This window comes from Crinia signifera, chromosome 2, assembly GCF_055691185.1.
Source record: "Crinia signifera chromosome 2, ASM5569118v1, whole genome shotgun sequence".
In the NCBI taxonomy this organism is placed as follows: domain Eukaryota; kingdom Metazoa; phylum Chordata; class Amphibia; order Anura; family Myobatrachidae; genus Crinia; species Crinia signifera.
The window spans coordinates 323,057,814-323,077,854 of NC_139218.1; the positions used below are offsets into that span (position 1 = coordinate 323,057,814).

A 20,041-nucleotide genomic window follows, 5' to 3' on the forward strand; every position below is an offset into this window, starting at 1 on the left:
ACAGACTGTATGCATGGCAGCGCAGCAGCTCCCAAGTCCCTTTATCAGCAGTAAAAAAAATAATTTGTAATTAGGGAACTAGGGAGATGCAGTGCACTATATGCTGCTAGTGAATGCAGAACATAGAGATCCAGCAGGGTCACACTGACCCTGCACGTAGAGGTCTCGGGAGAACCTCACACTGTCCCCTCAATGCAGCCCTGCTGCTGGAGTTTGGAGTGTAGCCTCTCTGGAGCTTCCAAAAGCGCAGACAGTAAATCAGAATCAGTTTATTGCCAGGTGTATCAATACAAAATGCATAATACACAGGAATTTGTTTCCGATAACTACCGCTGGCTGTGACAATACGTTACATTATATTACATTAGAACATACAATAAGACAATATGCAGCATATCAAACATGACATAGGGAGGGGCATGACAGATTAGTTGACTATTTGGTTGGGGATGTGTGAGGGCTAGGAATTGTGAGGAATTGACTAGGATGGACGCTTGGGGGAAAAAACTGTTTCTGCGTCTAGTAGTCTTTATAGGCCTTAAGCCAGGCATGTCCAAACTGTGGCCCTCCAGCTGTTGTGAAACTACACATCTCAGCATGCCTTGCGATAGTTTTAGCATTCCCTAATAGCAAAACTGTGGCAAGGCATGATGGGACTTGTAGTTTCACAACAGCTGGAGGGCCATAGTTTGGACATGCCTGCCTTAAGCTGTACCGTCTGCCAGACGGTAGCCTCCAGAACAGGTCATGTGCAAGGTGGGACTTGTCCTCGATGATCCTACCAGCTTGTTTCAGGACCCTTGCATGATAGATGGACCTCCACCACCAGCAGGATTTTTCCATGGTGTTATAAATCCTGGACTCTGCTGGATGCTACCAGCCAGGTCCAGGAGAATCACTGCAGATAAATATAGACACCACAACCTGACTGCCGTGCGGGCAAGATGGCGCCCGCCCTCCCTGCGCGGGCCGCAGCAGCGCTACTCAAACAGGAGCGCTACCTGCTCTTTCCACTCCAATAACAGGGAGAAGCCGGCACCAGCCCTCTCACCCTCTGTAGCATCTGGGCAGGCAGCGTCACAGTGGTATCCCGGCAGTGCAGGGGAGAGAACCAGCGGTGTCCGGATCCTTGCTGATGTATAGGCCGCAGACAGCGTCGACCTCAGTCCAGTGGCCAAATAAGCACAGGGGGTCACCGGCGGGAGTGCGGAACAGTAAGCACTGTATCCCGCACACTTTGTGAGGGTCAGGGTCCTCAGCGGCAGCAAGAAAGGAAAATAGACAGGATCTTTGGTGGGAGCTCAGGAAATCTGCCGCCCCGCCAGTGCCATTTTTACAGAGGAGCGATGCAACTGCACAGGGCGACTGTTCCTGTATGGCTCATCCGCTGAATGGTCTGACACTACTTATTAGCGACGAGCCACCAGCTCATCCGTGAGTTTGTGACCTGCCATTTCCTTGCCATCCCCGCCCAACTTTGCCATTGGGCGAGGGTACAAAGTCTTAGTTCAAGTGAGTCACTTGCACTGCCAGCACCCAACGGCTTCACTCCAGGACCCCCGATTTGTTCCTCCCCTCCCAGTCCCACGTCCCCACCCCAGTACTCCGCTGCTGATCCAGCAATCCTCATGGCAACATGTTGTTTAAAAGGTAAATGTCAATGATTTCTAAATATGATTCAGATAACCAATTGTGTTGGTTTTCTTTGATGTTATTTGTTGTCTTAGTCCTTTTAAAGGCAAAATGTATATGTGTGTTGGATTTTTTTTATATTATTTGTGGTGATAATGACAATTACCCTGTGCAGCAGTAGCTTAGGGTGTAAGGTAGTCTTTTTCTGCAAGGCCACAACCCTGTCACAAGTTATGCTCTCCCTGTGAAGCCACACCCCTTTCTAGAGAGCATTTTTTTCACATGTACGGTATATGGAGGGGAGGGGGGCACATTTTTACCTATTCTCACTGGGAGCCAAATTGTCTAGAACAGCACTGAATTTTGCCCTCATGTACCTCATTACAATACATTAGTACATAACATGATAAACAAGCAGTGATGACTGACATTTTATTGTGTGGGGAAAAAACATACATTGCACAGTGTCATTACTCAAGTCCAGTGGTGACAAGATGGGAGAGAGCAGGTGTACTTTGCCCAATGCATAAAACTACATTATACCACAGATATAATATATATATATCCTATTAAATCTCACCCTTAGGCCGGTTTCACACACTCCGGCTCCTGCCGGACGGTGAAATCCTGCACGGCCAGGGAGCCGTGCCGCAGACATTAGTTGTGAATGGACACTATTGTGTCCATTCACACGGGACGGCCACAGCCCGGCCGCACGGTTGCAGCCGAATCCCGCCACTGGAAGGGACGGCTGCCGGGCTGCTATCCCCTCCATGATAATCTATTGTGTGCGGCACGGCTTCCTGGCCGTACAGGTTTTCGCCGCCCGGCAGGAGCCGGAGTGTGTGAAACCACCCTCTGGCTAGTTTCACACACTCCGGTTTTGACCGGACGGCAAAAAGCCGGACACACCGCCACCAAACTGACGTCACTTCAGTTTCCACCCTCAAATTTACACAGCACTGTCTCACGGAACCGGTGCATGTGAAAGAAACAACTGTCAGGCAAAAAGCTGGACACACTTTGTCCGGCTTTTTGCCTGACAGCATGTACCGGCTCCGTGAGCCGGTGCTGTGTAAATTTGAGGGTGGAAACTGAAGTGACGTCAGTTTGGTGGCGGTGGAGAGCTAAAACCGGACACCAAATGACCGGTGTGTGTAGAGGCCCCTATCGCCCTCAGCACACACTGACCTGTGAGGACGGGACGGGCACGGCAGCCAGACACTGCAGTGGTAAGATCCGGCTGCTACCCGGCAGCCGTGCCGTGACCGTCCTGTGTGAATGGACACAGAGCTATCCATTACACACTGCAGGGACGGCATGGCTTTTAAGCCGTGCGGGATTTAGACGTCCGGCAGGAGCCGGTCAGTGTGAAATAGCCCTAAGTCTCCACAGCCGGAAGAAAGCTCTTTACCTGGGCCCATGGTAGAGGTCCAGCACCGAAAGAACAGCCTGACATGACAATAGTATAGGTTTTACCAAGCTAACGACTTTCCATCTATGACACGCTTAACGACAGCTTTGTGAACTCAGGGGTCCAAAAGAGCATCAACTGCAACCATGCTCAAAGAGCACAAATTCTGCAGTAAAAAATACTTATTTTTGTTTTGTGTGTCTATGGAGGGGGGTTAAGACTGTAAAAAAGTTTTCTGCAGCAAGATCATTGGGATTGTTGGGGAATAGTGCAGGAGCAGAGGTTTCCCATGTTTTTCTTTCTAATAATACACCATACTACAATGAAATAAAATGTCTTTAATTCATTTCAATAATACCAGATTGACCTTGTAGTACAAAAACAATGCAAATGAATACTGTACTGAAGAGTGGACAGTAACTTACAGTTCTAAGAAAAGCCAGGAACAGGTTCTGCAGGTAATGGACTGTGGCACTATACTTACATTTTCAGTATAAATGGCAAAATCGTTTTTCTAAGATTCAGTGAGGATTATATAAATACAGCATTTTCATTCAGACCTGAGTGCTCATCTGCTAAATTGCAGATGACTGAGTAGATAGCAGCCGCCCAGACAATAAGAAAACCCGCCCTGTGCAAGTGTATAAGTGAATTGCGAATGGATCGCTATTCGCTATCCACCCATAAGTCCCTACTCATTTCACAAACCATCCAATGATTTTTCCAGTCTGTGCAAATGTGAGTAAGGGCCTTATTCTAGTTCACTCTTTCTGACAAAACCCTTCTTAGATGGACAAAACCATGTGCACTACAGTTGGGGCAGATGTTACTTGTGCAGAGAGAATTAGATTTGGGTGGGGTTTTACTTCAAAGTGAGATCTATATTGCAGTGTAAAAATAAAGCAGTCAGTATTTACCCTGCACAGAAACGAAATAACTCACCCAAATCTAATTCTCTCTGCACATTTTACATCTGCCCCCCTGCAGTGAACATGGTTTTGCCCAGCTAAGAAGGATTTTGTCAGAAAGAGTGAACTAGAATAAGGCCCTTAGTCTGACCTTTCACAAGTCTGTGACAGACAGGCTTTTTGAGGCTGGTGCTGATGTCACAGACCCTCCCTTAAAATGCTTGGACACGTAATATAAATATGACCTAAATAATCCTGATTCAGTATTTCTTTTTTAACAAATGCAGATTAATAAGATTATACTGAATCGAGTTTCTATAGCTATTATACATTGTGATAAAGGCACTGGAATCATGTTTAAAGTATGTTTGTCATAGGTTTTTGTCCTATGTATTTAAAAAAATGGAAACGTGTGCAGTATAACAGCATACTAAAGCGTTTATGGACTTCTGCAAAAGACAGAAAAGGGCTCCTGGGGTTAAGGATGGAGAGTGAGGGAGGGCTCCATCCATTGGGCTCAGTTTGGGTCTTTAGGCTCAGAGAAGGTTAATCAATGTTTTCACCTGTGTTATAAAATGGTCAGACTAGATATTGTGTGTCTCATTACCTGGGGAGCAAGCTTCTGGTTTGCAGAGAAAAAAACAATAATGCTTGAAGTGAAAGCTGAGCTGAATTGCTGTTTTGGTGAGTTGGACAGTAGGTCCTTCTCACACATAGGGCCTTATTCTGATCGGTGCGGCCCGATCAGAAATATGCGGTCATGTCCGTGCAGGCGAATCCCCGCCTTCCATATGGATCGCCACCTCCGTCCGTATGCGGATATGTGGCGGTCCGCATGAAAGTGGACGGGGATACGCCTCCTCCATGTTGGGAGCAGCCCCTGCATTCGATGGTCGCCGAACATCGAATGCAGGGCCGCACGCTCCACCAGGTCCTGCCACCCAAGACCACACGGACACTTGTCCGTGTGAAATCATGTATGGGGGCGGGCAGCTGACATCCGGCGATGTCAGATGCCCGCCCCCTACACACGCGTCACGGCTTCATTACCATGCATACGCCCCGCGTTTGCATGGGAACGCCCATGAAACGCGGGGCGTATGCATAGGGTAATGAGGCTAAGTAGCCCCTCACGCCCCTCTACGCCCCCTGTGCGGCGTATAAAGAATACGTACGGCGAAACCGCTTGTACATGCGCAGAGTGACCTCTGCACATGCGCAGACGATCAACATCGGCGGGACGTCCGCATGCGGTAAAATCCGCACCGATCAGAATAAGGCCCATAGAGAGGGAACGTTTCTGTCTAATCAGAGATGAATGGGACTGATATATTGGATTTGCTGCAATCAGAGGAGACTATTTGTAGCAAACGCCCTGGGCTAGTGTTTTATTGTTTGTGCTTCTGAAGAAAGAGATGGCATCCTTATGCTAATCTTGCCTCATTTACATAATTTTATAAATAAACAATTTTGGGGACAGATTTTAAAAATAGTTTTATACAATAATAAAAAAACCTTTACTGTATTAACATACAGTATTATGACATCCTTGATGATAGTGCGGACAAATGAAAGGCACTGAGACATTGCAACTAACACTGCATATGTATCTAAGGGATACGGTCGTTTTATCGAATGACATTAGGTCGAATGTCATTTGGTCGACCCCACTAGGTCGAATGTGTAAAAAGGTCGACATGGGTTTATGTCGAACTTCTGACTATGTCGACTGCCATTAGGTCGACTGGGGTTAGGTCGAATTGCTCTTTTTTTTTGGTGCCGACATGTGCCGACAGGCGGTGGTTCATGCCCTACCATCCACTAGGGCGTGGAGGAGGTTATTAAAGCTGTGGCGAGCGAAGCGAGCCACCGTGCCCGAAGCATTGCGAGCGAAGCGAGCGATGCGAGGGTCCGATTCACTATGTCAACAGTGTCCATGTCGACACTGTTGACATTTCGGCCAAAAAACCCCCAAAAAGAGCAATTCGACCTAACCCCAGTCGACCTAATGGCAGTCGACATAGTCGGAAGTTCGACATAAACCCATGTCGACCTTTTTACACATTCGACCTATTGGGGTCGACCAAATGACATTCGACCTAATTTCATTCGATAAAACGATCCACACCCGTATCTAATACAGACTAAGCACGGGGTATCTCGCACTGTATTGTGTATTGAGGTTTGGTGTATGAGGACACATCTGATTTACAGTTTCTTTTATACATACATTTTCTCTCTACAAATCCCAAAATGATGCATCCAACCTCCAATATACATAAAGCAAATAAGACCAGTATACTCCTATACTCCCATTCACAGGGTAGGGGAGTTGGGGAAAGGCAATGAGCTGTGTCCTACTGGTGAAACACAGATGTCTAGAGTTCATGATGTTCCCCAGATGGGCTTGAGAACGTGGCATCATTGTTTGTATGCATTAAAGCGGATCACATGGATATGTCTAGATGGAGAAAATAAATATACATAAGACCTTAAGATCCATACTGAGCAGGTCACTATTGGACAAAACAGCAAAAAAACATAGACAACAAAATCCTGAAAATATAATGGGCAGTATTCAATGAGAAAAATTCTCTGTGCATGGCGAGAGATTTTTTCTCTCGCCATGCACTCGCCCTGTTCCGGAGGGCTCGCTGCCACTCCTGCTCCCACTATTCAATGTGGTTAAGACTCGCCGCCACTCGGCAATGTATGGCTGTATAATGGCTGACCGTTTATTTCAAGTATGTTTAAAGATTTTTATTGTTCTGCTATTTCTATAATAACTGGCTTGAACCCATTTATTCCCAGCTACAAATCTTGTTTGTGTGACGGGCAAGAACCTATTCCTATTAGCGTGTGAACAATTGGAACAGAAATTTCCTGTTTAGCAAAAAATCGTATCTACAGTAGCTGGTCCATAAATCAGAATACATGTGTAATGTCCAGGATATAACACGCCACCTAAGTCCTGATCTACTGTATCCCCTCAAATATAAAAATATCACGTGTTCTGATATCCGGGAAAACAGATCAGGACGTAGTTATAGGTCGACAGTAAAACGGTCGACAAGAATTTTTTCGCATTTTTTTTTTGAGCTGAGTATTTCATGGACTACCATCCACTAGGGCGTGGAGGGAGAATAACAGAAAAAATAGCTAGCAGGGCTAAAATCATTAAAAAAAAAAAAGTGCCCAATGCATAATACCACATTATATTATCTATATACAGTTTATATAGGTGCCAGGCTGGTAAGGAGTAATTAATTACATCCACCATAAGTAAAGTCCGATGCTCCCGGTTACCTCCTATTCCAGGTGGGCAGGTTGTTTTACAGGCTTGACGTTTAGTGCTATTCACCATGGAGGAAAAGCATTAAGCAATAGGGACCAAGCGGGGTAGCAGAGAATTCTGTTCTAGTTATAATGGGCAATTTGTAGATGGTATCATCTGGGGTTGGTTCGGGTCAGTCCCATGTGTAGAAGAAATAGGCAACAGGTTCTAACGCGATTCACTGTTTTAATTGACTTTATCAAAGGTGGAAGGAGAATAGAATAGTGTTCCAAGCCCAGCGAGGCACCGTGGCCGAAGCATGGCAAGCTATGCGTGGGGACGTGGTACACTTTGACGGCGTCACTGTCAACATTCCGGGCAAAAAACTTTGAAAAACTCATGTTGATCTTTTGACTGTCGAAAATCCCATTGTTGACCTAATGCTTTTTGTCAACCTTCCGACTCTGTCGACCTTAGCTATGTCAACCTATTTAGTGTATCGACCTTCAGTGGTAGACCGAATGACCTATACCCCTTCTTCCACCTATCTGACTGTATTGTGATCCGGGCTGGCGTACTCCACCCCATAAAGTTCTTAGTCTCCACAGCCGGAAGAAAACCCTTCCAGGACAAACACATTTTTTTCATCTGTAATTTACCCTCATTCTGATTCTGGAAATAATTTCCTTTCTGATATATGAATGATGTTAATGTTTTACACATTCAGATATTTTGTTTGGTACAAACTCACCATTAAGGAGCTGTTCAATTAAAAGGTCTGAATCTGCGGGAACGTCATGCCCAGGTACGGATACATTGTGGTTATTTTGTGGCAGTTCAGTGTCATGCACGGGTGTTCCTGAAGCAGTACTGAAAACAAAAATATAAAAAAAACTTTATCACATTAATAATAATAATAATTGTATTTATATAGCGCACTTTCTCCAATAGGACTCAAGGTGCTTAACATTACTGAAAGACATGGAAGGTTAATTTTATCAGCAATATACCATACAAGAAGATACTGCAGGGACAATTGTAAAATACCTGTAATATCAGGAGCCAGTGAGGCTGCCCATGGGTTTTGGGCCGCAAGACGTGCTGAGCTCGCATTCCCATTTAAATCCCATAATGGGCATACTAGAGACCAGTTTGCTTTTTTAAGGTTTGGAGAATGTGTATATTTGATGTCACATGTGTCAAGCATAGCACCCATTGACCTTCTCCTCATGGTGGCTCCGCCGCAACACTGCCGCATGCGCCACTCCTCCAATGTGGGGGAGGGGGGCGATTTTCTTATTAGGGATGCCAATCTCGGGATCCCGGGAATTATTATTTTTCAATCCCTATTCCTGGGATTAAAAAAATGCCCTGGATTGGCATCCCTACTAGTGATATCAGCAGAGGTATAAGGTAAAGTTCTTTGTTTTCCTTATTTGGCATTGGATAGTCTATGTTTTTATTATTTATTCATCCAGTGATGGAAGTAGAGGAATATTGTGCGCTGCAGTGTGTACATCAGTGTGGTAGGCAACTTTAAAAGCTCAGTTTTGTTGTTTGTGCTCCTTTCAGCTCAAAAGCTGCCCAGTGTATATGGCCCGGCGATGATTGGTGAGTGCCGATGCGCGCTCCCACATCATTGCAGACTGCCTCTGCTCATGTGCTGGTATTACCAGCATGCGCACACCCCCACCATCAGGGTTGGGGAGGAGTTTGGACCCGAACAAACAGGTGTGAATCGGCCTCTTGTTGCAAGCAATAGGCCATCTTTTTGGTATTTGTGGTTTAATTAAACAATTTTAACAATTACAAGAAAACAGAACATTATGGGGACAGCTGAAAACAGATACTGTAGGTTGGACACCCTGTTAGAGAGAATGGGAGTTTGTGCCAATATGATAGAGTTTCTCAGCTGGGAGCAGACCCATGCCCATGATCACCTTATGTCCACTCTTAACCACAGTAGTGAAGACTGCAGAAAAGAAGCATCTGTCTGAGGTAAGTCATCTACAGTATGTTCTCTCTCTGAAGGTCACACAAACAGCTCATTAATGGCATTCACAGTACTCGGGCCTGACCTTTTTGGAATAAGATTTCCTCTGACTGACCTGGCATGTGATCGATATAAATCATAGAAACAAGCCAATAATCCACAGAGTCATGCAAAAGGTGATGTTTTCCCAGCTGCAGGTAACCATCACTGCTGATCCACATGTGAAGATTAGAAATGAGTATCTACTAGGGTGGCCAATCCCGGGATCCCGGGATTTGACCCCAAAACACTGGTATTTCAATCCCGGGATTGGAGATTCCAATCCCGTGATTTTGGGATTAGACTGCGGATGCGCAGTCTAATGCCGGGCAGCGTCTAAGCACACGCTCAGACACTGCCCGGCTTCTCCCATACCCGGAGAGCTCTGCGTAGCGTGACCTCTCAGCGTGACTTTAGTGGTCATGCTACACAGGCAGGCAGAGATCACGCCCGCCCACCTAGCCAGCCTAAAGCAAGGCAGCAAGAAACTCCGCAGTCCTGCTCCCCCACGGCTCCCGGCAGTATGAAGCCGCACTCTCACCCGCCCACCTAGCCAGCAGCCGCCCACCTAACCAGCAAGCAGCAACCCGGGTCCCAGCAGTATGAAGCTGCCCAACCACCCAGCGACCCGGCCGCAAAAGTTTATATCCATTTCCGTACCTTCAAGTGGAAGAAAAAAATAAAGAGCCAATAGAAACAGGAACAAATGTGGCCTTTATTTCAAACTACAATAGTTACCATCGTCAAGTAGAATCCATTTTTCAAAAGAACTGGAATCTACTGCTTCGAGATCCCATCCTTGCTAATATCCTACCTAATAAACCTAGATTTATATATAAAAGAGCGCCCAATATTAAAGATAAATTAATCTCCAGCGCATTCATAGAGAAGCCTTTGGGGGGCTTAATTAGAAACAAAGGTTTCCATAGATGCGGGGATTGCTCTATGTGTAAATCGTGTGTCACCACTGATAAAAAAACAGTGGAATTAGTTTTAAATGGTCAGGTTTTTAAACTTAATCATTTTATGACATGTAATTCGAGATTTGCAATATATGTTATTATGTGCACTTGTGATAAATTGTACGTGGGTAAGACCACCAGGAGCCTGAAGGTCCGGTGGTCTGAACATATAAGAAATATAAAAAAGGGGAATGTGGTTTACCCCTTTTCACTACATTTTAAAGATGTCCACCATTGTTCCCCCAATCAAATCAAAGGCTTTTGGGGGTTGGAACTAATAAAAGATAACTGGCGCCACAAAAATAAAGAGACCAATTTAGCCAGGAAAGAGATGAAGTGGATTTTTGATTTGAAGTCACTCTCTCCATATGGTTTGAACTCTGACTTTGAGCTCAAGTGGTTCCTCTAATTTTAAAACAATCGGCACTTTTTATTCGTTTTTTAACCTTTTCTAATAAAAAAAAATTTTTAAATAAAATTTTTTTTTATATACCCACATACAATTTAATTCATTTATTATGTATTTTTATCTTGTTATATTCCTATTGTAAAAGCCGTTTTTTCTACCCTTGCACATTTTGCACCACTTCTCTGCACTTTAAAAAGTCCGCAGACCCTTTAATATGGCCGTGCGTTCCACAGCCTTCCTGATAACCATTCAGCACTTTTCTGCTAAAATGGCCGTGCGTTCCACGGTCATTACAACTACAGGATCTGTGTATATACACAGTATTCATGCGCTCCACTGAAGTATGACGCGGCGGAATGTCCCTGTGTATCCGGATATGACGCAGACGCCGGAAGACGTCATGCGTTCCATTGCCCGAAGCGCGTGCGTTCCACGCGACTTACGGGCGCTAATACCTGTGTTTGGGACCCTCGTTTTCGGCCATAAACATTACAGTTAAATCGAGGGGTTCCTCCACATATTCCCAGAGGTATTTAAAGTTCATGAACAACAGGGCAGTGGCGTTCTGAGGAACGTTTCCCTACTTCCGGTCCTCCCCTTACTTCCGGGGTTGGGCTAACAAGTGCAGAGGTATAAATATCGGCTTAATGTGACTCCTCTCCAAGCCTTGAAAAAGACAGGTTATCCTGTCGAAACGCGTTGGAAGGAGAGGAGCCTTGCTGTACTTCCTTGGGGAATCCACCACTTGCATGCGGTTATGATTGGGGTATAAGGCCAATACCCCAGTCACCAGGTACCGTGTCCTTTCCATCCGGTGTTCCCCACAATTTTTGTTTTACATCAATAAATGTGTACCCCCCTTTCCTGAAAGAAGCATTTCTGTCTTTTTATATGGTGCAAACTACGGATACACATTGCATTTGAGAGATTGGGTTCCCTTACCAAAACAATTCCGACTTGTGAGTACGGTGCGCATCCGGCTATTCAAATCCACTCGTGGTGAAAATCCCCTAGTGTTGCAAAATATACCTTTATGAGCACATAATTTCTATCTTGAGCGTGAGTACGGGTACGCTATTAAAGAACCCTCTCCCGTGTGTTGTGATAAAGATTATTTCCTAATCATCCAGGTTCTAACCTTTATCACCATTTCTTTTCATTTCTTCGCTGGATGTGTTAACACCTCTTCATCGCCCCTGGTCCCTTTCTGTACGAATAGAATCAGATTGGTTGCTATGTGCAACATCACCTATTTTAATTTTTAGATGTTATAGTAAATTTACCCCATAGAACCTGAGAAGTTAGCAGACAGTCGTTTACATACCTTGATGATGTTCTGCCTAATGGAATTGTGGGAGATTGCTCCCATTCCCCGCAATTGTACATTTCATTACTGCTTTCTTTCCATCCCCCTAAAAAAACATTAATAATGCTTTGAGGGTTAATGTTGATATTGTCATGTACATTGTCAGCCAGAATGGTTTGTTCTTGACTCCCTGAATTGAAAAAAAAAAAAAAAAACATAAACAGGCTTTCTCTTAGTTATTGTAATTGATATAATTATGAATGATTTCTGCTTACTGATCAGGATCATAATCCATTATTTCTTGTTTTATAGCTATGCTATTTTTCGACTATTGATCAGTAGCCCAGAAACTTAAATACAAGGCTCTCCTAGCTACTATTATGCTTTAACTGATATCCCCAGTGGTGAAAATCAGGGAGAAGAGGCATCCTTCTTGTCCCTGCCAGCCAGCTCTCATGGTTGCTCCCCTCCAACTGCAATGTCAAAGAAGATAAATAGGTAAGTAAGGGGCACTACTGTACGACAATCTGGATAAGGGTCAATTCTATGTAGCATAATATGAATAAGGTGCGCAACTGTGAATAAAGGGTACTACCTTGTGGCATTACATGAATGGCATTTCTATGTGGCATGTGAGTAAGGTACTTTACTAGGTGGCATAATGTGAAAACGGGGCACTACTATGTGGCATAATGTGAAAAAGGGGCACAATTGTAAGGCATAATGTGAAAAAGGGTCACTATTGTGGCATAATGTTAATTAGGGGCTCTACTGTCTGGTATCCTGTGAATAAGGGGCACCACTGTGTGGCATAACATGAATAAAGGTACTAACATGTGGCATAATGTAAATAAGGGGCACTGCAGTGTGGCATAATGGGAATAAGGGGCATTAGTGTGTGTCATTATGTGAATAAGGGGCACTAACATTAATGCTCTTTTACTCATGTATATTTAATTGTATAAATCACTATCAAACTGTTTGCCGTGACACAATATGAGGCGAAACGCAACCTGGAGACTGCATGCCATTGGAATTTTTCTGATATCAAGGAGGTAAAATAGCATTTATTCTTTCAATGGTTCAGACGTTGGTACTTATGTATTATATGGGCTCCCATGTTAAATGCACCCCATTTTTTCATACCCCTACTATCCAACTACGCATGGAGTTGATTTTATATAGTGTGGTTAGCGCAGCGAGCCACCGTGCCCGAAGCGTGGCGAGCGCAGCGAGCTCCGCGAGGGGACGCGGTCTCATAAGAAAAACGGGAGCCCAGATATTACATAAGTACCCAGACTTTTAATAGCATCTTTTGACTGGATATTATCCTTGCCTCTTTGTTTAAGCAATAAATAAATAAATAAAAGTTTTCTATAACTTTACATGTTCTGTATGTTACATGCTGTATACCCAACTATGGGTTTGCGGTTTTAAAATAAAATAATTTTTAATTGTACATGATTTGACACCCATTTTTTAGGGTTTCTGTTACACATACTCGCAAATCGGACCCCTTACCAACTCTTTAACACAAATTAACAAGATAAAAGATACCTTTATAGGATTCAACACTGAAACCGTGAGTGCGGTATGCCAGCCTTGTGTTTAGTCACTGATCCATGGTTAATCAAAAGAAATCTTGGTACTTGTTTCCTAGCACGGCCACCCCGATTTACATCGGGGTGGTCGTGTCGGAAAAATCGGGTCGATCGCATCGCATGCGATTTGGTCGCATGCGATGCGATCGTCGCGACCGACCGATTTTGGACCCGATTTTTTTTTTTAATGAAATGTAAATCGGGTCCCTGGGACCCGATTTTACATTGTATTCAATGTAAAAATATTCCCAACCCCCCCCCAAATTTAACGGCGTACACCGCACCCCACGATAGACGCCAACCCGAAGCGTGGCGAGCGCAGCGAGCCCGCGAGGGGCGGCGGTGCGCGTCCTCCCTGACCTTTTCATTCCCCTACTATCCACGTCGGCGTGGAGTTGAGAATAGAATAGTGTGGCGAGCGCAGCGAGCCACCGAGCCCGAAGCGGATTTACCTTCACAGGTAAACGCGTCCCTTCGCGGACTTCACAGGTGTCCGCGTCGCCACGGACACCTGTGAAGCCCGCGAGGGGACGCGTATAACTGTGAAGGTATCCGCGTCCCCTCGCGGGGCTCGCTGCGCTCGCCACGCTTCGGGCTCGGTGGCTCGCTGCGCTCGCCACACTATTCTATTCTCAACTCCAACCCGACGTGGATAGTGGGGGAATGAAAAGGTCGGAGGACGCGCACCGCCGCCCCTCGCGGGCTCGCTGCGCTCGCCACGCTTCGGGTTGGCGTCTATTGTGGGGTGACGACGGGGACATCTATAATGTGAAATGGGTCATATTGGCCCATTTCACATTTTTTCACTATTTCAATGTCAAAAAATATTTTAACATTGAACCCGATGGAAAAATCGGGGGCATCGCGTCGTGACCATTGTTAATGGTCCCGACCGACACGATGCCCCCGATATTTTACCTTTCCCGACACGATTTCAATGTTAAAATATTTTTTAACATTGAAGCCTATGGGGAAATCGCGGGCATCGCGTCGGTCGCGTCGGGACCATTGTTAACGGTCCCGACCGACGCGATGCCCCCGATATTTTATCCTAGCCGGCCAAATGGACCTGATTTCAAAGGAAATCGGGTCCATCTTATGGATCGTGTACCTTAACTAAAGGTACACGATCCATAAGATTTGTGGCCGTGCTAGGAAACAAGTACCGAAATCTTTATATTTATCACCACGATCTGTTCCATGTGAGTTGGGATACGAAAATCATAGTTACCCTATATGTTGGTTGTTGACACATTGAGAGGAGGTTTATCCCCCAGAAAATTAAAAAATACCTTTATGTGTATTACTACGATTTGTGTTATGTGAGTTGTGGTACAAATATTTGGAGTTTACCCGTATGGTGGAGGTTGACACATTAAGAGGAGGATAAAATAAACCTTTTGACACCTAAAATCACTTATTTATGTGTGAGTGGGGCACGTAACCTTATTGCTCTAAACACAAATAGAATATTTAGAAAAAAACACCTATCTATTTTTTAAAATGTTTTATGCATTTCTTCCTCCCACAACCTGGTGGAGCTTTGGACATCAGTTACACGTCGTTGCAATATTTATCATTTGTCTGATATTGGAGGAATATATAGTATTTGTTTCTTTATTATTGAGCGCCTATGATTGTTTTTATTTTTCAGTTTTGTATTTTATCAGTGTCAGAAGGGTTTTGAATTATCGAAGCTACACATTGGATGCCTTTGATCAAATATTTAGGAATTTACACACCCTTTTTCTTCAGATAAACTAATACTGGCTTTTTTGCCACATCCATATTGCCATTGCCATGTGCTTGTAAAATGAGATACTCTGGGTGACATTCTATGGGATGCGATTATCGTTTTTTTGCGGTAATTAGACCACAAAATGGCGATATCGCATTTTCCCATTAAATCGTTTATTTAATGGGATGCGCTCAGGGACTGAAATCGCATATTATGTGCGTTAAGGTATGCTGAATAAAAATGCGAGATAAATTCGCATTTTTATCGCATCCAGATGTTTTCGTATAGAAAACTATACAAGTCGCTTATTTAATGCAATGCGCATTTGCACATCGCATTATTTAGGTGACTAATTATCGCACTTATTTCAGACCAGGGTCTGTTAGGCGAATTAGCCAGAACCCTGCACAGATCGCAATGTTCTGTGCAGGGTTCTGCTGTAAAAAATAAAAGAAAGGTTTAAAAGAAAAAAATAACGAGCGCGGGGTCCCCCGCCCGAGTATAACCAGCCCCGGGCTCACTGAGCCGGTGCTGGTGACATAAAATCAGGGTCCCCGACAAATAGGGGTCCCCTTGATTTTATGAAACCAGCACCAGACTCAAGGTCCGGCGCTGGTTCCCAAAATACAGGGGACAAAGTGACTAGGGGTCCCTCGTATTTTAAGAACCAGCACCGGACACAACCAGCCAGCAGGGGGAAACTTATTATATAAGCTCCCGCGGCCAAAGCATTAACCCCCTGGCTGGTCAGCATGGGCAGGGGTCCTGGGGAAGTGGGGACCCCCCCAATGAAGGGGTCCCCCCCTCCAGGACTTACCAGCCCATGCTGATAGTCCGGGGCTGTCCCCGATGCCCCTGGGCGGTAGGCATCGGGCTGATGTTTTATACTGGTGAACTATCAGTCCCAGCAAGCCTACCCCGCATGCTGGGACTTGGGGAACCACAAGTCCCAGCATGCGGGGCATTAAAGGGCCCGCTGGCACTTGTAGTTCTGCAGTGCAAAAAATAGTCAACAAAATCACACTGACACACTGTAAAATAAAACTTTAATACACACAAAACACACACACACTGATACTTACCTACCTTGAGCCCGTAGGTCGGTCCCTGGATCCTGGGTCCGTCCTCCGGGGCTCCAGGGCAGAAGAGTCCGGTTCCGGGGCCTTGGTCCTGGTTCCGGGGCTGGTCCTGGGGTTCCGGGGCTCCTGGGCTGCAGAATCCGGGGTCCGGGATCCGAGGTAGTCCCCAGGGGTACCTAAGGAAGCAAATCCAACTTACCTGGTCCCCGGCGGCGACCTCGGACTCCTCACCGGTGACTGCGCTGCTCCCATGTGGCACCCGGCTTGCAGGACTTTGACCGGCGCTGAGATGTTTCCTCCTCGGCGTCTCTGGACAGAATGATTTTTTGGCCAATCAGGAGCCGAGAAAGTCGGCTCCTGATTGGCCAGAAATCATTCTGAATACAGACACCGAGGAAGTAACATCTCAGCGCATCTACAGCAGAGATGTTTCCTCCTCGGCGTCTCTAGTTAGAATGATTTCTGGCCAATCAGGAGCCGACTTTCTCGGCTCCTGATTGGCCAAAAAATCATTCTGTCCAGAGACGCCGAGATGCCAGCGGGCCCTTTAATGCCCCGCATGCTGGAACTTGTGGTTCTCCAAGTCCCAGCATGCGGGGTAGGCTTGCTGGGACTCATAGTTCGCCAGTACAAAACAATAGTTTTTATTCTTTTTTTTACACAAGCCATCAGCCCGATGCCCACCGCCCAGGGGCATCGGGGACAGCCCCGGACTATCAGCATGGGCTGGTAAGTCCTGGAGGGGGGGGACCCCTTCATTGGGGGGGTCCCCACTTCCCCAGGACCCCTGCTGACCAGCCAGGGGGTTAATGCTTTGGCCGCGGGAGCTTATATAATAAGTTTCCCCCGGCTGTGGCATTACCCTGCTGGCTGGTTGTGTCCGGTGCTGGTTCTTAAAATACGGGGGACCCCTAGTCACTTTGTCCCCCGTATTTTGGGAACCAGTGCCGGACCTTGAGTCTGGTGCTGGTTTCATAAAATCAAGGGGACCCCTATTTGTCGGGGACCCTGATTTTATGTCACCAGCACCGGCTCAGTGAGCCCGGGGCTGGTTATACTCGGGCGGGGGACCCCGCGCTCGGTTTTTTTTTTTACACTTTGCGCTGTCCTGCAAATGTGCGATTTTCAGACATGAAAATCGCACATTTTCAGGACTAAATACAGCGCACCACTTCGCTGCAAATCGCCTCTCTTCGCACTTTTCAGCCTCCAATGCGCATCACATTAAATATGCGCATTTTGACTGAAAAATGCGATTTCTAAAAGTGCGATTTGCGGCGATGTGGTGCGCGAATAAAACATGCGCATTTAGCGCATCCCATAGAATGTCACCCTCTGTGTTGTATAATGGTATTTTGGATAATCTACAAATTGTATTTCTGTCTCTGGGACATTCTCTGTATTATAAATTGGTCTCTGTGATGCTCAGTATTTTAAGGTCACTGGGATGCTCTTTGTAATATATCTGTCTCTAGGTTATTCCCTCTATCGCTTATATGGTAGGTCTCTAAAATGACTGTTGTTGTGACTAGATATATGCAGTTCAGTTCTCTAGGAATCCAAATCCATTTGAATATTGTGGATCCGAACCAATATTTGGTTCAGATCTCCTGATCTGAAATGAGTCCCGTTTCGGAATTCATATTTTATATCTGAATTAAAAGTTTTACAATTCAGTGTTGGCTGTGGGAGCACCCACCAGTAAAAATGTAAATCTGCGCCCCTGCATAGGATCATTCAGTAGCCAGCTTTCACCAAACATATACCTGTCTTGGTAGATGCAGCCTGAAGTAAGTGCATCCAGGAGAGAGCACAACACAGTGCGTAACTTGGTGACATCTTCTTTATCTGTAATTTAGCCTTATTTTAATTTAGCAAATTGTTAAATGCTATTCTATCGGGGGGGTTATTCAATCCAGGTAACCCTCCCGATAGCCGTGATCCTGGCCCAATTACGGTCTGATCGACAGCTGAAGGACAGGCAGGATTCAATGTCCCGCCTGCCGATCGGTGCAAAGGGGGCGTGGCCGCAAAAATAGCCATGGATTGTCGATCTGCAGCCTTGATCGCAATAATCCACGGCCGTAATCGGCAGAACGGGCCCAACAGCTTCTAAAGTCGGGCTCGTTCTGCCATGATTCCTCTTCAATGCTGTCGCTAAAGACAGCATTGAATAGGGAGCCGTCGCTATTTCCCCCCTCGGGAATAGCGGCGGCACATTCCATACCCCCCTATGAATTATATTAATGTTTTATGCATTCAGGTTTTTTTTTTTCACCATTCACCATTGAGATGCCGGTCCATTGAAAGATCCTCTATGGAAAGTTCCAGCCCACGCACAGATATATTGCGGTCATTTTCAGGGTAATGCATGGGTGTTCCTGAGGCTGTACTAGTCTGGGAGTCCTCCACATTACTGCAATAAAAGAAAAAAAACTATCAATGTAACATTTCTGAAATGACTCAAATGGATTCTGGTTTTGGATTTTTACTAAATTGGATGACAATTAGGACCTGATTCATAGGCAAACGCAGCGAGGCCACAGCTTTGGTGCTCATGGCTTTATTCAAATGCTGCTACACACCCTTCCATGGTGTACATCCATGCATTTGAATGTGCAAGGTGCACCCACATGGAGTATCTGTGTAGACATAGTAATACGGCTTGGTGCGCCTTTATCCACTTCCATATGTAGCATCCCAGGCTTTAGATGAGCTGCAGACACTGCATGCATGCAGCCTTATCAGTGAATAGGGGAGTTTATGACCCAAGCCAGTAGTACCGGTTCTTCCAGATTCTGCCACATGTAGGGGGGTAGGACAGGAATTGAGGGGAGTTTGAGACAAAGGACAGGGACAGAGTTCAGTGTGAGCTGAGGAGAGGATGAGAGACACAGGGTAGTGTGTCCAGGACAGAAAAGCCAGTCCTGGGACCGTAGAGCCTCGGTACCGAAGGAATTAAAAGGGACAGCTGCAGGAGGGTGGAAGAAGGCGCGCAGACAGTGGCAGATTATACACGGGCCCTGCCTCGGTACCTAAGGGATCTCATTGATCAAAGTTTCCAATCAGGAGATGGGTATAAAATTCAGAGGCAGTACATGTGCCATGGAACTCTGTGAAATTTACTTTGTATGGCTCCTAAACTTATGTCCTTTCTCCTAGATTTTAGAAAGATTTGTCAAGCCCTGATCTAGTCAGATTGCTTGGTAATGGGGCTGAAATCCGTGTGTATGCCCCTTTACAGTTAAATACAATTAAACTCAATTACATGGTACAAAAACATAGCAGAGAAGGCAGACGACACTGAAATAAGTATCAAGGTGGCAGAAATACTGCAGTATGTGGTGTCATTGAAGATGAGTAAGAGAATAAAAAGCACATGAGGGAAGAGGGCCCTGCCCATGAGAGATTATAATCTCAAGGGGAGGGGCAGACTGACAGGGGTGACATAGATGGGGTAGACATTTGGCTTGGTTTGGTGAATAGGTGGCACTGGATTATCTGTGCGTACATTGGTCACTCGGGATGGCCAGGGAATTTATGTTGCTGAAGCCGGTGAAGCTGCATCCAAGCACACATCTACCAAATTTAGCACACCCAGAAAACAGGTTTTGTAATGTAAAGCAAAAAAGCAAGCAACTGGGCAAAACCATGTTACACTGTAGTTGGGCAAATGTAACGTGCAG

General features: G+C 45.5%; 1 protein-coding gene across 7 annotated transcripts in view; it reads right to left on the reverse strand.

Moving 5' to 3' along the window:
* Positions 1 to 6,026: 6,026 nt before the first annotated feature.
* LOC146057691 (signal transducer and activator of transcription 2-like) overlaps positions 6,027 to 20,041 on the reverse strand; it is a 116,693-nt gene continuing 102,678 nt past the window's right edge. For 5 of the 7 annotated variants that reach the window (XM_083169213.1, XM_083169212.1, XM_083169216.1 and 2 more), the window contains 4 exons: positions 18,641 to 18,771; positions 11,956 to 12,127; positions 7,980 to 8,098; positions 6,027 to 6,415 (listed from right to left, as the gene is read on the reverse strand). In XM_083169213.1, coding sequence (XP_083025339.1) covers positions 6,402 to 6,415; positions 7,980 to 8,098; positions 11,956 to 12,127; positions 18,641 to 18,771 — 436 coding nt within the window. In that variant the 3' untranslated portion in view covers positions 6,027 to 6,401. The other 2 variants (XM_083169215.1, XM_083169217.1) reach the window with 2 other exon arrangements.